Source organism: Gorilla gorilla, chromosome 9 (assembly GCF_029281585.2).
Source record: "Gorilla gorilla gorilla isolate KB3781 chromosome 9, NHGRI_mGorGor1-v2.1_pri, whole genome shotgun sequence".
Taxonomy (NCBI): Eukaryota; Metazoa; Chordata; class Mammalia; order Primates; family Hominidae; genus Gorilla; species Gorilla gorilla.
Window position 1 is genome coordinate 68,999,279 of NC_073233.2, and position 20,082 is coordinate 69,019,360.

The window sequence follows — 20,082 nt, forward strand, 5'->3', positions numbered from 1 at the left end:
ACTTAGTTATGTGAACCTGCACTGATCACTTAACCCCTCTGAGCCACATCAGTTGGGAAAAAGTGGGGGTTATAGTATAATGATTCTTGTTTAAAATAATTCAAAGCATTCAGAAAAGCACAAATAGGCACACAAATGTAAGCACTGCTGTGTGGTGGGAGACTTGCAGATGACCTGACCAACAATGTCACCTTCCCCCTTTTCAGATCACTCACATTACCTAAGCAGAAAAACAACTAGCAGAGCACTGAAATGGTCCCAAAAGAGGGAAGAGCAAGAGGCAATCAGGTGGATCCTTTTCGAGTTATCAGCGAGGTTTCCAGTCCTGTTTTCTATTGCTGATGAGAAGTTAACACACATTGAATGACTTATAACAACTCACATTGACTGACTATCTCACTGTTTCTGTGGGTCAGGAATCCAGGCTCGGTTCAGCTGAGGCCTCTCTCAGTCAGGGATGTCAGCCTGGTCTGTGGTCTCATCTGAGGCTCGACTAGAGAAGGATCCGCTCCCATGCTCACACGCTGCTGGCAGGATTCAGTTACTTGCAGATTGTCACACTGAAGGCCTGAGTTCCTTGCTGGCTGTCAGCTGGAGGCCACCCTTGGTTCCTTCCCCTTGGGCCTCTTTATAGAGCAGCTTTCTTTATCACAGTCAGCAAGGGGAAGAGTCTATACAGACAGTGTGCTAGCAAGACACAAGCTACAAGCCTGTATAATGTCATCACAAAACTGACATCCCATCTACTTTGCTGTACCCTGTTAGTTAGAAGTAAGTCCTGCCTACACAAAAGGGGAGGGGATTATACAGGGGTGTGAACACCAGCAGCATGAATAATTGGGGGCCATCCTAGAGTCTCTCTGCCATACCCCTGAATTGGTGTCAGCAAGCATGCCAGCGTCTCTCAGGGTGCTAAAATCTCTAATGTGGAGAAACATTATCATCTTCACCAATCTGAGAGCTTCCCCTCAATGTGATCCTAATATCCATCCAGGTGGAAAGAAAGAGCCCCTTCCACACCAGCTTTCCCTTCGACTGACCACAAATGCGCCAAAGGCACGGCCTAGTCCTACCATGCTCAGGGATGTACCCTCAGCAGCTAGAGCATCCCTGCACGGTACACAGCAAGTGCACAATAAGGCATTTGAATGAATGTGTAAAGGGGCTTGCAGGTTTCTGCCTGGGGAATCTTCCTTCTGCTTCCCAAATATACTTCTCCTCTGCTCAAAATTCCCATGTGGGCCCCAGACAAGCTGTGCCCCCAAAATCAGTGCCCATCCTTGGGCTCCAAGCTCCCTCCCTTCCATCTGGTGGCAGCCTTGAGTGAGGGGATTCCACCTGGTGCCCCCAGAACTTAGGCAGCATCTTCAGGACCATCAGGTTCTTCACATGAGTGCTAGGATCAACCCATACTTAGGTGACGGATACTCCAAATACCCTGACTTCATCATTACTCTTTCTATGCATGTAACAGAATATCACATGTACCCAAAATATGTAAAATATTATGTATCCATAAAGAGAGAGAGGGCCAGGTGCAGTGTGGTTCACTGTAATCCCAGCACTTTGAGAGGCTGAGGCAGGAAGATTGTTTGAGCCCAGGAGTTCAAAACCAGTCTGGGTCACATAGTGAAGCCCTGTCTCTACAGAAAATACAAAAGTTAGCTGGGTGTAGTGGCTCATGCCTATCGTCCCAGCTACTCAGTGCCTGAGGCCAGAGGACTGATTGAGCGTGGGAGGTTGAGGCTGCAGTAGGCCATGACCACACCACTACAGTCCACCCTGAGTGACAGAATAAGACCCTGTCTCAAAAAAATAGAAAGGGAGAGAGAGAGAGAGAAGCTTGAGAGGAAGAGAAGGAGGCACCAGAGGACGTGAACGTGGAAAATACAAGGGCTAGTCATACTGGAGTAACATTCACGGTTAAAAAAAGAAAAGAAACAAAAGAAAATGGGCCCAGGATTCACATTTGGGGCACAAAGATGTCAACTAACAGGGGAGTCTGTAATGTCAATGTGTTTTCTACTAACCACCACTGTCCCTGAACTTATCCACACTGCCCACTCCTCAATACTCACCTGGAGGCACTGGGGGCACTTGGAGCTTTTATAGAACCTGTGGCTCTCATGGCTGGACAGTCTGAGGATGCCCCAGGGGATCTGATTTCAGAACAAGACCCTGAGACAGGGCTTCCTATCTACCTGGTGACCTCCCCGCTCCCCTGTCCTCCTCCCCAGTGATTTATGTATCAGAGTTTTCACTCTACTTTCTTCAGTGAATAAAAGCTCACAAAGTAGAGGATCCATTGGGTTGGTAAGCATCCTCTTTCTTTTTTCTTTTGTTTTTTTTTGTTGTTGTTGTTGTTTTGTTTGAGACGGAGTCTAGCTCTGTCATGCAGGCCGGAGTACAGAGGCAAGATCTGGGCTCATTGCAACTATGTCCTGAATTGGTTCCTTCCGGTGGGTTCTTGGTCTCACTGACTTCAAGAATGAAGCCGTGGACCCTCGCGATCAGTGTTACAGTTCTTCAAGATGGTGTGTCCGGAGTTTGTTCCTTCAGATGTTCAGATGTATCCAGAGTTTCTTCCTTCTGGTGGGTTCGTGCTCTCGCTGGCTTCAGGAGTGAAGCTGCAGACCTTCGCGGTGAGTGTAACAGCTGGTGCTTACTGGTGCATTTACAAACCCTTCAGCTAGACACAGAGTGCTGATTGGTGCATTTACAAGCCTTTAGCTAGACACAGAGTGCTGATTGGTGCATTTACAATCCTTTAGCTAGACACAAAAGTTCTCCAAGTCGCTAATCGACTCAGCAGCTCAGAGGGCTTCACCTCTCACAACCTCTGCCTCCTGGGTTCAAGCAATTCTCCTGCCTCAGCCTCCCCAGTAGCTGGGATTACAGGCGCCCACCACCATGCCCAGCTAACTTTTCTACTTTTAGTAGAGACAGGGTTTCACTATGTTGGCCAGGCTGGTCTTGAACTCCTGACCTCAGGTGATTCACCTGCCTCAGCCTCCCAAAGTACTGGGATTACAAGCGTGAGCCACGGCGCCCGGCCAAGCATCCTCTTTCTAAGTCACTCAGCCACGAGTATGAATCGTTTGCCCAGATTGCTTCGCTCCATTGTAGCTGATTTCAACCCAGTTGTAAGCCTGGAACACCTGGAGAAATCAGACCCAGGTGGGATCTCAAAGGTGGAGAGGGTGGGAAAGGAGCAAAAGAAAGAGAAGGGGTGCAGAAAGGGAGAGACACAGATTCCAAAGACATACCTGGCCTGTCTGAAGTTTGCCTCCTCCAGGAAGGGAAGGCAGCATTCTCCCGGTGCTGTCTCCCTCCTCCCCCGTGTACTGCGCACATCTCTTTCCCAGACTCAGCCCAGTTGCACCAAAAGCAAGCCGCAAGGCCCATAGGCTAGTCAGACGCCCAACAACCCCACACAATGACACTTATGTGGGGAATTGTGTCCTGAGTCCCAAACGACTGACCCCCCAATGTGCTGTGAATAAGCAGTGACCACAACCAGTACCACCTATGACTGAGTCGGGGGGCTCCTCTCTAAGAACCCCAGCTGCGTGACCACGGGGACAAATCAGGCCACCTGGGGCTCCTTCACATCTGTCCAATGCTGCGTTAAATGCACTTTTAACCAACTTTGTCGAAATGCTCAGCTTGTAAAGTTTTAACGTAGGCCCTTGTCAATGCTTCAGAAATCAGCCTCTGGCGGCGCGACAGAGCAAAACTCCATCAGGAAAGAAAGGAAAGAAATGGAGAAAGGGAGAAAGAAAAAAGAAAGAAAGAAAGACAGAAGGAAAGAAAGAAAGAAAGAAAGAAAGAAAGAAAGAAAGAAAGAAAGAAAGAAAGAAAGAAAGAGAAAGAAAGAAAGAAAGAGAAAGAAAGAAAGAAAGAAAGGAAGAAAGAAAAAGAAAGAAAGAAAGGGAAAGAAAGAAAGAAGGAAAGGAAGGAAAGAAAAGAAAGGAAACAAAGGAAAAGAAAACAAATAAGCCTCCAGGTCATTGCTTAGAAAGAAAAAGAAAAAAGAAAAAGAAAGAAAAAGAAAAGAAAAAAGCCTCCAGGTCATTGCTCCTCTCTCTCTCTGCGGGTCCATCCCCATGGCACCCTCCCCTCTCTCCATGGTGCAAGGTTACAATGGAAAGTGCCTCAGCTGGAAAGATCTCAGAATGTGGCTCAGGGCAGCCACAATCTTATCAGGAGCTTTTCTGTTTGGGATCAGGGGAACCGGTGACTTTCTGAGGCCGATAAGGCGGGACCCAACTTGTATATAAGGGGCAGCTCATGCTGCTGCTCTGCACCTTCCTCCCGTCTTGCCTTCTCCCTCGAGTTGGGATCCAGGAAGAACCATGAAGTGGCTGCTGCTGCTGGGTCTGGTGGCGCTCTCTGAGTGCATCATGTACAAGTGAGTCCGGGTGGTGTGGGTGTGAAGACGCTGCCTCTCACATCACCTTTCTTTCTTCCCGTGTCTTCCTTCTTCCCTTTTTTTTCTCTCTCTCTTCAGCTGTCTCCATCCCCCTTTTCCGCCTCTCTCTCTGCCTTTTTGGGAGGCAGCCCTGCAGACATGGTTAAAACTCGGGCCCAGCCTGACTGTGGTTCCCAGCTCCAGCCCTAGTAAGCTTAACTTCTTTGCATTATGGGGCAGAAGTGGGAGCTTCTCCCTTCCTTCCATCTTCCTCTCTTACATCAGCTGGTTAAGAGTCCAGCCTGGGTTTGGTTCCCAGCTCCACCACTAGTCAACTTAACTTCTTTGCATTGTTGGGCAGAAGTGGGGGCATCTCCTTTCCTTCCTTCTTCCTCTCTTAGACCAGCTTCCCTTCCCTTCTGGGGCTGCCACAGCACCCGGTCAGCAGAATCCTTGCCTAATTCCTCTTCCTTCTCCAAACCACAGGGTCCCCCTCATCAGAAAGAAGTCCTTGAGGCGCACCCTGTCCGAGCGTGGCCTGCTGAAGGACTTCCTGAAGAAGCACAACCTCAACCCAGCCAGAAAGTACTTCCCCCAGTGGGAGGCTCCCACCCTGGTAGATGAACAGCCCCTGGAGAACTACCTGGATGTGAGTGTGTGGGCAAGTGGTGGGGCCAGCTCTGAGGACTTGGCCCGCAGGAAAGAGGGTGTCCCAGGGGTCTTGGAGGATGGGCCTGGGCTCTGCCGCTCCAGGCGGTGACGCAGAGTCTGCCCCCTAGATGCCAGTGGCCCAGGGCAGGCAGGAAAGCTCACAGTCAGAGCTGTTGCTCTTTTGTTCATTCATTCATTCGTTCACTCGTTCATGCAATGTTAATTTCTTCTGAGCGCCTCATTCTATGTCAGGGCCTGTGCTGGGCTCAGGGGGAGACAGCGGTGAGCAAACTCATAGCCTAGGAGACAAACACAGTCATCAAGGAGTCTCGCAAAGCAATGAAAGGAACAGGCAGCAGGAGGACTACAGAGTGACGGTGTCACACTGCGAGAGTCTGCCACTTGGGCAGGGAGCCTCCCTGGAGCCACGCAGGAAGAACGGCAGTTTCCAAGAGAACAAGACAGAACTCCGCATAGCCTGATCCCTTGTGCCAAACCCTGTAGCAGGCGGGAGCACAGTGCATTTGAAGGGGAGCCGAGAGGGAGGGAAGAAGGGTGCTGCAGACTGCAGTCCGAGGAGCTGAGGGGTGGACGCAGAGAGACTCCATCCTAACTGCCTCTGATTTATCTTAAACAGGGGGGTGACAAGATCAGATCTGAGTTTCAGAAAGATCACCCTGACTTTGTTATTTGAGACCCGATAGCAAACACCCTGCCCTCCTGCAGATATTGTATGTCCCCTCTGTGACTGGCACAGGGCACAGGGCACAAAGCAGTGATGCCCGTGGTTCAGAGACTGGCCTCTGCCATCCAGCAGACCTGGTGCAAATATGGGTCCTAGTGCCTCTAAGCCACAGGACCTTGGCCAAGTCATTTAAATACTCTGAGCCTGTGTCTTGGTCTGGAAAACAGAACCACTAATATCTACCATCAGAGGTTGTTGCCAGGAATTAACACGATCATGTTTTCTGGAGTGCTTAGCATGGGGTCTGGCAGGCCCTTGGTAAGAGGCTTAATTAGCGCATTTATTTAGTTCACAAATATTTAACAAATATTGGCACCTCTCTATGTGCCAGAGGCTATGCAAGTTGCCAAAATGATGGTGAATAATCAAACTTCCTGGAGCTTATACTCTAAAGGGGATGACAAATAAACAACCACGTAAGATAATTTCAGGTAATGATGAGGACCATGACAAATTAATTAATGGGAGTATGGGGAACAAGAAGATAGAGAGGGGGCAAATTTAGATAAAGTGGTCACGGAAGGCCTGTTGGCAGAGGGGACATTTAACTAGAGATCTGAATGATTGATTTTTGAAAAAAGGATCAGCCAAGGAAAGATCTAGAATAAACATTTCCTAGCACAAGGAATAGCCAGTGCAAAGGCCCTAGGGCAGGAGTGACTGGTCATCGCCAAAGAACAGCAAGCAGACCAGTGTGGCGGGAACAGAGCCGGCAGGGGGGAAATGCTGCCACTAACAAGAAAAATACTTGTTGATTGGCGGAGGCGGGTGGATCACTTGAGGTCAGGAGTTCGAGACCATCCTGGCAACATGGTGAAACCCCATCTCTACTAAAACTACAAAAATTAGCCGGGCGTGACGGCACGCACCTGTAATCTCAGCTACTTGGGAGGCTGAGGCAAGAGAATCACTGGAACCCAGGAGGAGGAGGCTGCAGTGAGCCGAGGTCGCGCCACTGCACTCCCGCCTGGACAACAGAGTGAGACTTGTCTCAAAAAAAAGAATAAAAATACTGGCAATGCCCTTTCTTGCAACCTGCTATACACATCTAGATGTAGAAATAAGAAAACTGGACAGGTTTCCATCTTTAGGTGGTTTCCTTAGCTTCTGATAATTTAAGGCACAAGCACTTAAGCTGTCACTTGCCTGGTGCTAGAAGGTTCCACCGCCATCCTCTGAGAACATGCGCTGTAAGGATGGGAAGACTGTGACAGACAAGACAATGGCTAAAGAGGGAACAGCAGATTGTTAGGTGCTTGTGGTGCTTAGCAGAGAGCAAAGGGTAAATTGGGGGAGCAATCAGGGAAGACTTCAAGGAGGATGGGGCACCAGGGCTGGGCTTTGAAGGATGAAGGCAGTGGCTGGGAAGAGAAAGACAAGAACTGTGAGGAATGAAGGAAAAGATGGAGAGGCGGACTGAGGAGATGACCCAGAGACAGCCCCTAGGGAGGCCCCAAAACAGAGACCCTGGTCCGTGAACTGCCCTGTCCTCGCCTGGACAGATGGAGTACTTCGGCACTATCGGCATCGGAACTCCTGCCCAGGATTTCACCGTCATCTTTGACACCGGCTCCTCCAACCTGTGGGTGCCCTCAGTCTACTGCTCCAGTCTTGCCTGCAGTAAGTGCCCAGCCCGCCCTACCCCACTCTCACTCCCCAGCACCAGCCGAACCTGGAGAACCCTGGACACCCACGGGCTTCAGACAGCTCCCACCTCAAGCCTGCTGGAGCCACTCGACAGGCATTTATTGAGCACCTACTACGTGCCAAGCACTGGGCTCAGGTGCTCCAGGGGGTAAAGGGATGAATGATATGATCCCTGCAGTCAAAGACTTCACAGTCTGAGGTCACAGAGAAGCTCTCCTCAATAACCACTGCCTGGGAGAGGAAGTATGGGGGGCCCAAAGCAAGACAGGGCCAAAGGGCTATAGAATAGCCCACCAGGAAAGAGTCCAGTGTGAGAAAATGGCTTCAAAGCCTGGCTAGGACAGGCTAGAGGTGAGTGCTGAGTTCATTTTAAAAAAAAAAAAAAAGAATCATTGGTTTGCTAATGAAAGAGAGTTTGTCTTTGGAAGTCATGAACAATGTGTGTTGCAGGTTCCTTCCTCTTCTAGTGTTTTCACCGGAGTTTTAATGAAGATGAGGTGCCTGTGGCATCATCCACATCATAACAGGAGCACTGGCCGGGGGCTAGAGGGTGAAAGCGCTCGTCACTGGGCAGCCATGGGCCTGCTCCACTCAATGTTGGTCTGGGGAGGTCCCCAGGAGGCCCTTGGGGTTGGCTGGGGAAACTGCCATCAGTGGATGGTCCCAGTAGTTCAACGAGACAGGACAGAACCTGGGGTCTCTTGGGCTCCAAGGGTCTAGGGCGAAAGGTTGCTGCTCACCTCGAGAGCCCGTCCCAGGGCCAGGGCACCCCATCCCAGGAAGACATCCAGCCCATGACCTTCACCCAGCTCTCAGAGAATAACAATCACCACTTGTCCTTGCAGCCAACCACAACCGCTTCAACCCTGAGGATTCTTCCACCTACCAGTCCACCAGCGAGACGGTCTCCATCACCTATGGCACCGGCAGCATGACAGGCATCCTCGGATACGACACTGTCCAGGTGGGCACCTGCAGGCTGCCGCTGCATCCACCCATCAGGCACCCCCAAAATAAGTTTATTCCAGCAAGATGAGTCTTGGTGATCACAGAAGTAACCTGATTGGGGGTGCAGGGTGGGGGAGAAGCAGCAGAGATGTCACAGACATTGCTAGCTCGGGTGGCAGTGAGTAAAAGGGTGGGGTGCGAGGAGCCATAACCCAGCCTCAGCTCCACCCAAGCAGAATGTTATGGAGTGTGGGGAGAGTCAGTAAAGGCTCACTTCTCTACTAGCACCTCCTTCTCTTCCTTCTTCCCCCGACATGCAGCACCCCAAGTCACGAAATCTCCACAAGCCCTCCCTGCTACTTTCGGGGCATGGCAGGGGTCAAAGGCCTGGGGTCTGGGGTCTGCTTTGCATTTGTTCATCAGAAACACAAACACACAGTGACCATCTGTTCTCCAGCAAAATCTCACCCTGAGTCATCGACTGTGGCCATCTGGAGATCAGCTGCCATGGTTACCTCCAGCAGAGGAACCAGCATTCCAGGAGACAGTCCCTCTCCCCTCCTTCCGGACTGATACCCTGGAAGCCAAGTCCTGCATGAGATGAACCAGGGTGGCTCTGGGCGTGACGCTGGCACCCAGAGCTCAGTGAACATGACCTGATGGTGAACATCATCTTGGTTTCCCCACCCAGGTTGGAGGCATCTCTGACACCAATCAGATCTTCGGCCTGAGCGAGACGGAACCCGGCTCCTTCCTGTATTATGCTCCCTTCGATGGCATCCTGGGGCTGGCCTACCCCAGCATTTCCTCCTCCGGGGCCACACCCGTCTTTGACAACATCTGGAACCAGGGCCTGGTTTCTCAGGACCTCTTCTCTGTCTACCTCAGCGCGTAAGTTGAGTGGAGAGGGGCCTCCTCCCACCTCCCCCTCCAGAGGTCACAGTGATCCTGCCCAGCAGGAGCTGTCCAAGGCTGGCTGCGATGGAGAGGGTCTTGGGAAGCAAGGGATTTGAAAGTCAATGTCTGAGGCTGGAGAAGTGTGTCTTTGGAGAGGAATAGTGCCAAGTCTGTCTCTGACAGGCCATGTGCACTCCATCTTATTTTACCAGCGTCTTTGTCCCCTTGATGTGCACAACTCAAATGTCATCAGCCATTAGCCCCTCAGTGCCACTTCCCTCATCCTTGGCCCGCAAAGATGCCATTTAAAGTGAATACACTTGGCCAGGTGTGGTGGCTCATGCCTGTAATCCCAGCACTTTGGGAGTCTGAGGCAGAAGGATCACCTGAAGTCAGGGATTCAAGACGGGGTTTCACCGTGATAGCCAGGATGGTCTCGATCACCTGACTGCCTCAGCCTCCCAAAGTGCTGGGATTACAGGCGTGAGCCACCGTGCCTGGCCCTGGATGACAAATTTCTTCTTGCTGTCTACATTTGCTTCCTCATCTAACCTGAAACTGCAGAGATTTAGAAAATGAATATTGCAATAACAAGGACTCCTGCAATTTACAACAGGAAGGCTCTTTGTCATGTATTCCTCTTGGCCAGTTAATGTTCAAGGTGGCTCTGAAACATCATCTGCCTTTATGAGCACTTAAATGTTTCATGTGGGGCCACTGTATCTCCCCAGCCAGATCCCAGTTTCTCAGTCTGGGCACTATTAACATTTCAGACCACCATAAGTCCTTGCCACCAGGGACTGTCCCGTGCATTGTAGGATGTTTGGCAGCATCTCCAGCTTCTACCCATGAGATGCCGGCAGCATCCCCTACCCCCACCCAATCATGACAATCCAAAATGTCTCCAGACATTCCCCTGGGGGCAAAACTGCTCCCAGCTAAGAACCAGTGACCTCCACCCTCAAGTCCTTAAGAGCCGACACTGTCACGCATTCACTTCCCTGGGGGCCCCATGGCAACCAGAGTGGGTACCACCATGGAAACCACACACTCAACCTAAAAGGCCTGTGTTCTTCCAAACGTAGTTCCACCACTCCCACGCTGTGTGACCTTGGGCAGGTGGCCTCACCTCCCGCAGGCTCAGTTTCCTCACGGTAAGTGGAAATAACAGTGACGGTGCCCACTGCATGGGCCCTGGCCTAAGAGGAAAAGAAACCACATTGGTCACACCCCAGGACAGCCCTGGAAAGTGCCCAATCAACGGTCGCTCTGAGGAGGCAACAGCAGATGGTCACACAAATGGACGAACAAAAAAATTCATGTCTTCTCCCCTTACTTTCCATAGCGATGACCAGAGTGGCAGCGTGGTGATCTTTGGTGGCATTGACTCTTCTTACTACACTGGAAGCCTGAACTGGGTGCCTGTTACCGTCGAGGGTTACTGGCAGATCACCGTGGACAGGTGAGACTGCCATGGACGGGCAGCATCCAGGCCTGGGCCCCAGATCCCTTTTCCTTATGGATTCATAGCCAACCAGCTTTCCAGAATCCCCCCAGGAACAGCTGGCACAGGGGAACACACTCCAGGGGGAAGGTGGAAGTTGGCCAAGCCAAAGAGACCCCTAGAAAGACACCTCCCTGCAGGAGGAGGGAAGAGCTGTCTGGGAAGCCGAGACTCTGCAAGGGTGAGATAGCCACTGTCCTCCTAGTCACGGAGGCAGGACCATCCACCAGCATCCCTGGGGAGAGCTGGGGGACCCACCTGTCCACGCATCTCACAATTTAAGGGGCCTGTGAACCACCACATGCTCCTCCCACTCGAGGAAACATGTCACTTTCAGTCTAGAAGTGGGGCAAAATGGCTAAGAAATTGTGTGAAGTCACTTCGTTCCACCCTCCCCTTCAGGGCCTCCCCGGCCTCCCTTGTAGCTTCATTTCCACGCTGTTCTTCCCCAGCTAGCCTGCTAGGGTGCTCAGTGGTGTGGGTTTTCCCAAGAATGAATAATTTCCCAGGACAGAGACTTTCAGTACTAAAACTGGGACCAGCCCAGGCAAATCAGGACACACGGATCACCTCATGTCTGCCCAGCCATGCTAGAATTTCACCAGTTCCTCCAACACCTGCCCCAGCCCTCTGGTCTCTGTCCCTCCCCACATACCATCCCCTGATGATGTCCTCCTTCTCTCTTCACCTGCCTGGCATCCCTGGGTGTCAGTTCACCTGGCTGCTCCCCTTCACCACCTCTCACCCTGGACCCTGTTTTTGTTCCCTACCACATGCCTGACTGGTCATTTGCCCTTCTGCCAACATAACTTATCTTGCCAGCTAGGCCAAGAGCTCCCTGCAGCCTGGAACTGTGAGGCTGTCTTGTTTCGCTTTGCGTTTCCCACGCCTGGCAGAGAGTAGGCACTTGGGAAATATTTGTTGGGCGAATGAATGCGGGACGAATGAGTGCGTGAACGAGAGGAACAGAAATTTCACGCATTGGCCAATGGATGGGTGGGGAAGAAATGTCTGGGCTCACTCACCTCCTGGTTCCTCCTTGGAGAGATGAACCCCTGAGGGCTCAGGGAGCTTAACTTGCTTCTTGCCCTCAGCATCACCATGAACGGAGAGACCATCGCCTGCGCTGAGGGCTGCCAGGCCATTGTTGACACCGGCACCTCTCTGCTGACCGGCCCAACCAGCCCCATTGCCAACATCCAGAGCGACATCGGAGCCAGCGAGAACTCAGACGGCGACGTGAGTCCAGCCCCACTGCTCTGTTCTACACTCAAGTAGTGGGTGTGCCAGGCAGAAGGGACAGAAACCCTTCTAACTTTTCTCACCCTCACTCTTTCCAGATGGTGGTCAGCTGCTCAGCCATCAGCAGCCTGCCCGACATCATCTTCACCATCAATGGAGTCCAGTACCCCGTGCCACCCAGTGCCTACATCCTGCAGGTGAGGAGGCTCTGGACCATCCACTAGAGGGGTTCACACAGAATGTGGACACAGAGTCGCCCTCTGCAGACAGAAAGTACACTTCCACGAGCTGAAGCCAACAGGCAGAGGCAGACGAACATCTGCCCTAGACAGCCTCCAGAGAAAAAGAATATATTAAAAACAAATGCAGGAATAAGAACTCGGATACAGCCCCCTAAGGGAACAAGTGAAGCGAAAGTTAATGGGGTGAAAAGAGGATTCTATTTGGACCCCTGGGTCCAAGTCCTGGGTCTGAATTACTATCCCACTGATTCTGAGCAAATTACAACTCATCTCACCCTCAGTTTTCTCATCCAAAAGGTAGAGATGGCAGCTTTCCCCACCCTCAGAGTGCGGTTAGGTCAACCAAGTGAGACTGATCACATCAGACCTACCAAGGGTTGGGCAAATGGAAATCCTAATTTCCATAGGCTGGGGCTTCTGACACTTCTACCATCTCTACCAAGTAGCAAATCTTTAGCTATACGAGCCACAAGAAAACTCTTTCCCTTCTGTTATCATAATGTCAGGTGGAAAACGAATTTTGCCAGTGGACTCAAGTTATTCAACAAGAAGCACTGATGCCTGGGTTCCCCCACTGATTCTGATTACATTAGGAGAGGGCAAGGCCTCAGCAATGGGATGGGGCTGCCGGGGTTCAAAGCTCCCCAGGTGATGTGCAGACAAGGTCGCAGCCCAGTGACTTAGTGAGGCAAGAGGGCTAATAGCTCATCCGGTTTGCCTCTGACCGGATCAGAATAATAATGAGAAAAGGCTGTGGTGGCAGGGTTTTTAAACTCCTTCCTAGCAGCTGAATTCTCCCTAAGCCCCTTAGCACCAATGATGATCATGTCAGGGTTCGTGTGCCTGCCAGAAACACCAGATAATGTCCAGTAATGCGTAGAAACCAGTCGTGCAATGTACAGCTTCTACAGGCCGACTCCAGGCCAAGAACAGCCGAGTCCCTGGACACTGAGCCAGGAAGCTCCTCCTTGCACGTGCCTTACAGCTGGACCAGGGCACCCTGGATGTTTATCACCCAGCGCCTGTCACTGCTGAATCGGTGTCCCAGCTCCACTTTTATTCTCCTTTTCTCCAGAGCGAGGGGAGCTGCATCAGTGGCTTCGAGGGCATGAACGTCCCCACCGAATCTGGAGAGCTTTGGATCCTGGGTGATGTCTTCATCCGCCAGTACTTTACCGTCTTCGACAGGGCAAACAATCAGGTCGGCCTGGCTGCCGTGGCTTAAGCCGAAGTCTCTTCAGCCACCTCCCAGGAAGATCTGGCCTCCGTCCTGTGCCCACTTTAGATGTATCTAATTCTCCTGACTGTTCTTCCCAGGGGAGTGTGGAGGTCTTGGCCCCGTTCCCTGTCCTACCAATAATGTAGAATAAAAACATAACCCACTGAAACAGGTTTTGTGGAGCTGCTTCTCTTTGCTGGTCTTTTTCCTTCACATTACTGGGGTTAGAACGCCAGGGCAGGGATGAAAATGACCACATCCACTTGGATGACACCCAACATAGTGACCCCAGCAGCCAACACTTCATGATGGAGCCAGGAAGACAGAGAGGCTTCGGGGGTTGTGCTGGAAGCATCATAAAAAGACCTGGGGGCCAAAATACTGGGCTAATTGTCTTCTCATAGAAGGGACACAGAGCTGAGATCCTGCCATTGTACTCCACCCTGGGCGACACAGAGAGACTCCAGCTCAAAAGGAAAAAAATAGGACACTGAAGCTCTTAGTTGAGGGAGTCAACTTCTTCATTCTCCCAAAGCCAATAAGAGATCATGAGAAGGCTGGGCACAGTGGCTCACGCCTGTAATCCCAGCACTTTGGTAGGCTGAGGCGGACAGGTCACCTGAGGTCAGGAGTTTGAGACCAGCCTGGCCAACACAGTGAAACCCTGTCTAACAAATTTACAAAAATGAGCTGGGTGTGGTGGTGCGCGCCTATAATCCCAGCTACTCGGGAGGCTGAGGCAAGATAATCGCTTGAACCTGGAAGGCGGAGGTTGCAGTGAGCTGAGATCGCACCATTGCACTCCAGCCTGGGCGACAGAGCAAGACTCCATCTCAAAAAAAAAAAAAAAAGAAAAGAGCTCATGAGGAAAGGAAAGCAATCAGGAGAGTCAGGAGAGGTAGACACTAATGGTGATGTCCCTAAGTAGATAGGACAGGGCAGTGTTGTCTGCAAGACATGGACAGGAGAAGTGGAAGAAACTGACACCCCACAGTCTTCCAGGATGCCCTTGTGATTCACTGGCTACCAAGACCAAGACTAACAGTTAATCTCCCCAAGGTCCTAGGCGTAAGACACTGAATCCATCTGTTTCCCCATCTGTAACCAAAGAGAATGGTGTTCCACTTCCCTGAGCAGAGGTTGTGAGACAGAGAATTAAGCATGTTCATTAGCATATATACCCTAGAAAGGCAAAGAGGAAATGGAGCAGTTTCTCAGACTGGGCTTGGTAGCAAAATGTTCAATGGAAAACACAGTTTCAAAATAAGTATAGAACATGCTACATTCTAGGCCCTTCCCCAGGGTTCACCAGCTACAGTTCCCAATCAAAGGCTCTGACAAGCCCTGCTACAAAGTGATCTGTTTCATTTTAACTCAGCTGAGCTTCATCTCAGACTCTCTCTTGCTAGTAAGTCTATTACAGCCCTGGGCTCCCCGGCATGTATGCTGGGAAAATTCCCATAGCTCCTGCTTCTGGTGACAGCCAACCCAGGCTTTCTGCTGAAGACACAAGCCCAGAGGCTGGAGCTGGGCTCTAGGAAGGGTGGGAGTGAGCTCCAACACCCAGTCTCCCCAGGGTCACTCTCACCCTCCCAAGCCCATTTTCCAGAGCTGAATAAACTTTAGGAAACATAAATTTCATCTCATCCCTTCCTTGCTTTAAACTCTTAATGCCTTCTTGCCATTGCCATTGGAATAAAACAGCAAATCTCTGGCATAGTCCCACGTCCTGTGTGCTCCTTTCCTTCCAAACCTTCCCTGCTTCACTCTGATCCCGTTACCCTGAGCTCCCTCCACCCTGGCCTCCCACGGCCACAATAGCCCAAGTGCTTTCCCACCTCCAGACTTTGCACATGCTGTTCCCTTTGCCACGGTTGCTTTTCCCTCTTTCTTGACTTGCTAACACCTAGCATCTGCAGACGTGGCTTAAATGTCACTTCTCAGCCAGGCTTGGTGGCTCACGCCTATAATCCCAGCACTTTGGGAGGCCGAGGTGGGCAGATTAACTGAGGTCAGGAATTTGAGACCAACCTGGCCAACATGGAGAAACCCCATACCTACTAAAAAAAATACAAAAAATTAGCTGGGCGTGGTGGTGGGCACCTGTAATCCCAGCTACTTGGGAGGCTGAGGCAGGAGAATTGCTTGAACCCAGGAGGCAGAGGTTGCAGTAAGCTGAGATTGCACCATTGTATTCCAGCCTGGGCAATAAGAGCAAAACTCCACCTCAAAAAAAAAAAAAAAAAAGCCACTTCCCTGTAAAAGTGATCAGCCCTCCCTCACCACTCTCTCAGAGAGCCTGGGCCTACCTTTTCCCTCATGGTACTTGGCACTACCTGTAACCGTGCATTTCAGTGTTTAAGATTCACAAGGGCAGGGATGGTGATGGTTTTAATTAGGTTTGAAGCCCAAGCAGCAAGAGCAGGGCTTGGCGCATACTAGGAGGTCAATAAATATTTGCTGAAAGAGTGATTAGAGATGACTTTTTAAAAGGAAACATCTCAGATAGGATGAGAGTATGAGAGTGGGGATATGGTTTGACCAAGGCCACGTGAATAACAACAGGTGGGTCAGCTCCCACCCCCACCGACATTCCATCCTCGTCATATTCTGTCATGGGATAAGCAGGTGGATTTCTCAAGCTTCTGGGAAGGAATGTCACCCTATCCTGGCTTCTTTGCTGGATTTGTTTTTCTGACATTTCCCATGTACCTACTTTGAAGCTAGGCAGTGTGCTAGGCTCCGGGGATATAGGAAGGCAGGTCTTCCTGGATCCTATCTGTTCTCCTGCACCTGGCCCAACCTTCCTTCCTCCCCCATCTCAACCCCAGCAGCTGCAGCTCAGCCTCTCTCGCCCAGCACCTCTTCCATTCCCACCCTGGGATTCCTGAACCCAGTCACAATCTAAAGAGGTTCCTCATCAGACAGATCATTTGACCAGAAAGCCCTGTGCCAACATATCTGATTTCATCCTCCTCATGTTGCTGCACAACAGAAGATGAATTCACAATCCTTTCCTGCAGTCTCAGGCCTCTGCTCCATGCATCTTCCTCGAAGGGCCCTGGGGGTCAAAGCACAGCTCCTTCCATCCTTTTCATTCACACTCGTCCAGGAGTGTTATTTTAATCTCACAGGTCTCCTGCCCCATCCATCCTCACCTGTCCCAAATGATCACTCCACACGCTGCTGGTGGCAGTGAAAACTGGCACCACCCTAAGAAGCATGATGTGGCTGTATCTATCAAAATTAAAAATGCATATGCCGGCCGGGCACGGTGCCTCGCATAATCCTCACGCCTGTAATCCCAGCACTTGGGAAGGCCAAGGCAGGAGGACTGCTTCAGGCCAAGAGTTCAAGACCAGCCTGAGCAACATACCAAGACTTCATTTCTATTGTTTTTAATAAATAAATAAAAGAAGAAAGAAGATGTGTATATAAGAGAACGTTCATAGAGCACTGTTCCTAAGAACTCCACACTGGAAGCTACCCAAATGCCTATGAACTGAAAAAGAGAAAATAACGGGTATATTGATGCAGAGGAATAATACACAGCAATGAAAATGACTGAGTAACAACTCCACACGCCGCCATTCGTGGATGCCTCTCCTAAACATGATTTTGAGCAAAGAAGCGCAATGCAAACTAAAGTGCTTGTTATGTGGTACTGCTTAGCAAAAGTACAAAAACAGGTGAAACGAATCTTTGCTGTTTGGAAATCAGAGTAGTGATACGCTTGGTTTGGCCCTAGGATAGTGACTGGGAAGAGCCTGGGGTGGGCTCCAGGGGTACCTGACATGCTCTTTTGCTGGGTCTGGGTTCTGGTTACACGTGTGTGCTTGGTTTGTGAAAATTCATCAAGCTGTTTCTTATGATATGCACCTTTCTGTGTGCATATCATATTTTGAGAAAAGTTTTAAAATGATAATGTAGATTTATAAAAATCACTTGTAAAATACAGGACCATGATTTTTCTTTTAAAAGCGGGTTCAGGTTGCAGATAGAGTAGCGCAGCAGAAGTGAGCTGGGCCCATCAAAGCGGGTTGCTTGCAAAACAACATGTGCCATATCTTGTGGTCCTATATTTGTAAGTAAATCAATATATTCATTTACTACGCCAGTGGTGGTTAGTTCTGGGTAGTCGGGTTATAAGCCATTTTTAAAATTGTATTTACCTATAAATAATCTACAGTGATCATGTATTACTTCTATACTTGAGCCAAAAAAGTTATCATCAATTTAACTTTGAAAACCTGCAGGCATCTCTGGAGAAGCAGCGCAGGTGTGGGACTGGGGAGTGGAAAACACAGTGTTCTCTTTGGTGTTGGAAGATCATGTCCCTGGGGTGAGACCTTGATTGAAAGCTGCTAGGGGACCAGCTGCCCCAATGCCTATCACACCAGCTTGATAACACTTATCATGCTTAAGTGCTCCATCTCAGCCTTGCCATGATTGGGTTCCTTAGATCTCATTCCATTACTTGATTTGATTGGTTCGTGGAACATTTATGAACACCTGTGCCATTGGCAGGGGCTGCCCTGCATCGGAGACACTGCTACCAGTGCCCCTGAAAGCCAGGCACTACCATACTGAGTGCCAGGCAGGGCTAATGGCAAAGCAAACGTTGTTGTCTAATCTTTCTGCCGGGCCAGTCTGGTACAATGAGATGTTGTGGCTTCCTTGCTGGCAGCCACGGATCAGCCCTGGCTGACAATCAGATCTCATGGGCGCACGTGGTTGCAGAATCAGGATTCCCTTTTCCATCCCAAGGGTTCCTCTAGTAAAGGGGGCTGAGTGGAATGGCTTCTCCAAGTGCGCCTGGGATGGAGGCTGCAGCCATCATGGCATGTTCATGTCACACACTAACCCATGAACAGAAACCAGGTGGATGTACATGGTCACATAGTCTGGCCGGGGACCAGAGCCTCCTGAGACCCAGGTTCAGGTCCCATCTGTGTCATTACTTAGTTATGTGAACCTGCACTGATCACTTAACCCCTCTGAGCCACATCAGTTGGGAAAAAGTGGGGGTTATAGTATAATAATTCTTGTTTAAAATAATTCAAAGCATTCAGAAAAGCACAAATAGGCACACAAATGTAAGCACTGCTGTGTGGTGGGAGATTTGCAGATGACCTGACCAACAATGTCACCTTCCCCCTTTTCAGATCACTCACATTACCTGAGCAGAAAAACAACTAGCAGAGCACTGAAATGGTCCCAAAAGAGGGAAGAGCAAGAAGCAATCAGGTGGATCCTTTTCGAGTTATCAACGAGGTTTCCAGTCCTGTTTTCTATTGCTGATGAGAAGTTAACACACATTGAATGACTTATAACAACTCACATTGACTGACTATCTCACAGTTTCTGTGGGTCAGGAATCCAGGCTCGGTTCAGCTGAGGCCTCTCTCAGTCAGGGATGTCAGCCTGGTCTGTGGTCTCATCTGAGGCTCGACTAGAGAAGGATCCGCTCCCATGCTCACACGCTGCTGGCAGGATTCAGTTACTTGCAGATTGTCACACTGAAGGCCTGAGTTCCTTGCTGGCTGTCAGCTGGAGGCCACCCTTGGTTCCTTCCCCTTGGGCCTCTTTATAGAGCAGCTTTCTTTATCACAGTCAGCAAGGGGAAGAGTCTATACAGACAGTGTGCTAGCAAGACACAAGCTACAAGCCTGTATAATGTCGTCACAAAACTGACATCCCATCTACTTTGCTGTACCCTGTTAGTTAGAAGTAAGTCCTGCCTACACAAAAAGGGAGGGGATTATACAGGGGTGTGAACACCAGCAGCATGAATAATTGGGGGCCATCCTAGAGTCTCTCTGCCATACCCCTGAATTGGTGTCAGCAAGCATGCCAGCGTCTCTCAGGGTGCTAAAATCTCTAATGTGGAGAAACATTATCATCTTCACCAATCTGAGAGTTTCCCCTCAATGTGATCCTAATATCCATCCAGGTGGAAAGAAAGAGCCCCTTCCACACCAGCTTTCCCTTCGACTGACCACAAACGCGCCAAAGGCACGGCCTAGTCCTACCATGCTCAGGGATGTACCCTCAGCAGCTAGAGCATCCCTGCACGGTACACAGCAAGTGCACAATAAGGCATTTGAATGGATGTGTAAAGGGGTTTGCAGGTTTCTGCCTGGGGAATCTTCCTTCTGCTTCCCAAATATACTTCTCCTCTGCTCAAAATTCCCATGTGGGCCCCAGACAAGCTGTGCCCCCAAAATCAGTGCCCATCTTTGGGCTCCAAGCTCCCTCCCTTCCATCTGGTGGCAGCCTTGAGTGAGGGGATTCCATCCGGTGCCCCCAGAACTCAGGCAGCATCTTCAGGACCATCAGGTTCTTCACATGAGTGCTAGGATCAACCCATACTTAGGTGACGGATACTCCAAATACCCTGACTTCATCATTACTCTTTCTATGCATGTAACAGAATATCACATGTACCCAAAATATGTAAAATATTATGTATCCATAAAGAGAGAGAGGGCCAGGTGCAGTGTGGTTCACTGTAATCCCAGCACTTTGAGAGGCTGAGGCAGGAAGATCGTTTGAGCCCAGGAGTTCGAAACCAGC

At 50.3% G+C, this 20,082-nt stretch overlaps 1 protein-coding gene across 3 annotated transcripts; it reads left to right on the top strand.

The window, feature by feature from the left end:
- The first annotated feature begins 4,959 nt into the window (after positions 1 to 4,959).
- Positions 4,960 to 13,679, top strand: LOC115936196 (pepsin A-5). Of its 3 annotated transcripts, none has more exons than XM_063693193.1 (7): positions 4,960 to 5,060; positions 8,300 to 8,418; positions 9,094 to 9,293; positions 10,645 to 10,761; positions 11,898 to 12,042; positions 12,144 to 12,242; positions 13,363 to 13,679. In XM_063693193.1, the coding sequence occupies exons 2-7, from the start codon at positions 8,386 to 8,388 to the stop codon at positions 13,510 to 13,512; spliced, it is 744 nt and encodes a 247-aa protein (XP_063549263.1). In that variant the 5' UTR covers positions 4,960 to 5,060; positions 8,300 to 8,385; the 3' UTR covers positions 13,513 to 13,679. The 3 variants fall into 3 exon arrangements, with proteins under 3 accessions (XP_063549263.1, XP_063549261.1, XP_063549262.1); XM_063693191.1 differs by lacking the exon at positions 13,363 to 13,679 and adding an exon at positions 7,310 to 7,427 and having other exon boundaries at positions 4,973 to 5,060; positions 12,144 to 12,741; XM_063693192.1 differs by lacking the exon at positions 4,960 to 5,060 and adding an exon at positions 7,703 to 7,805.
- The last annotated feature ends 6,403 nt before the right edge of the window (positions 13,680 to 20,082 follow it).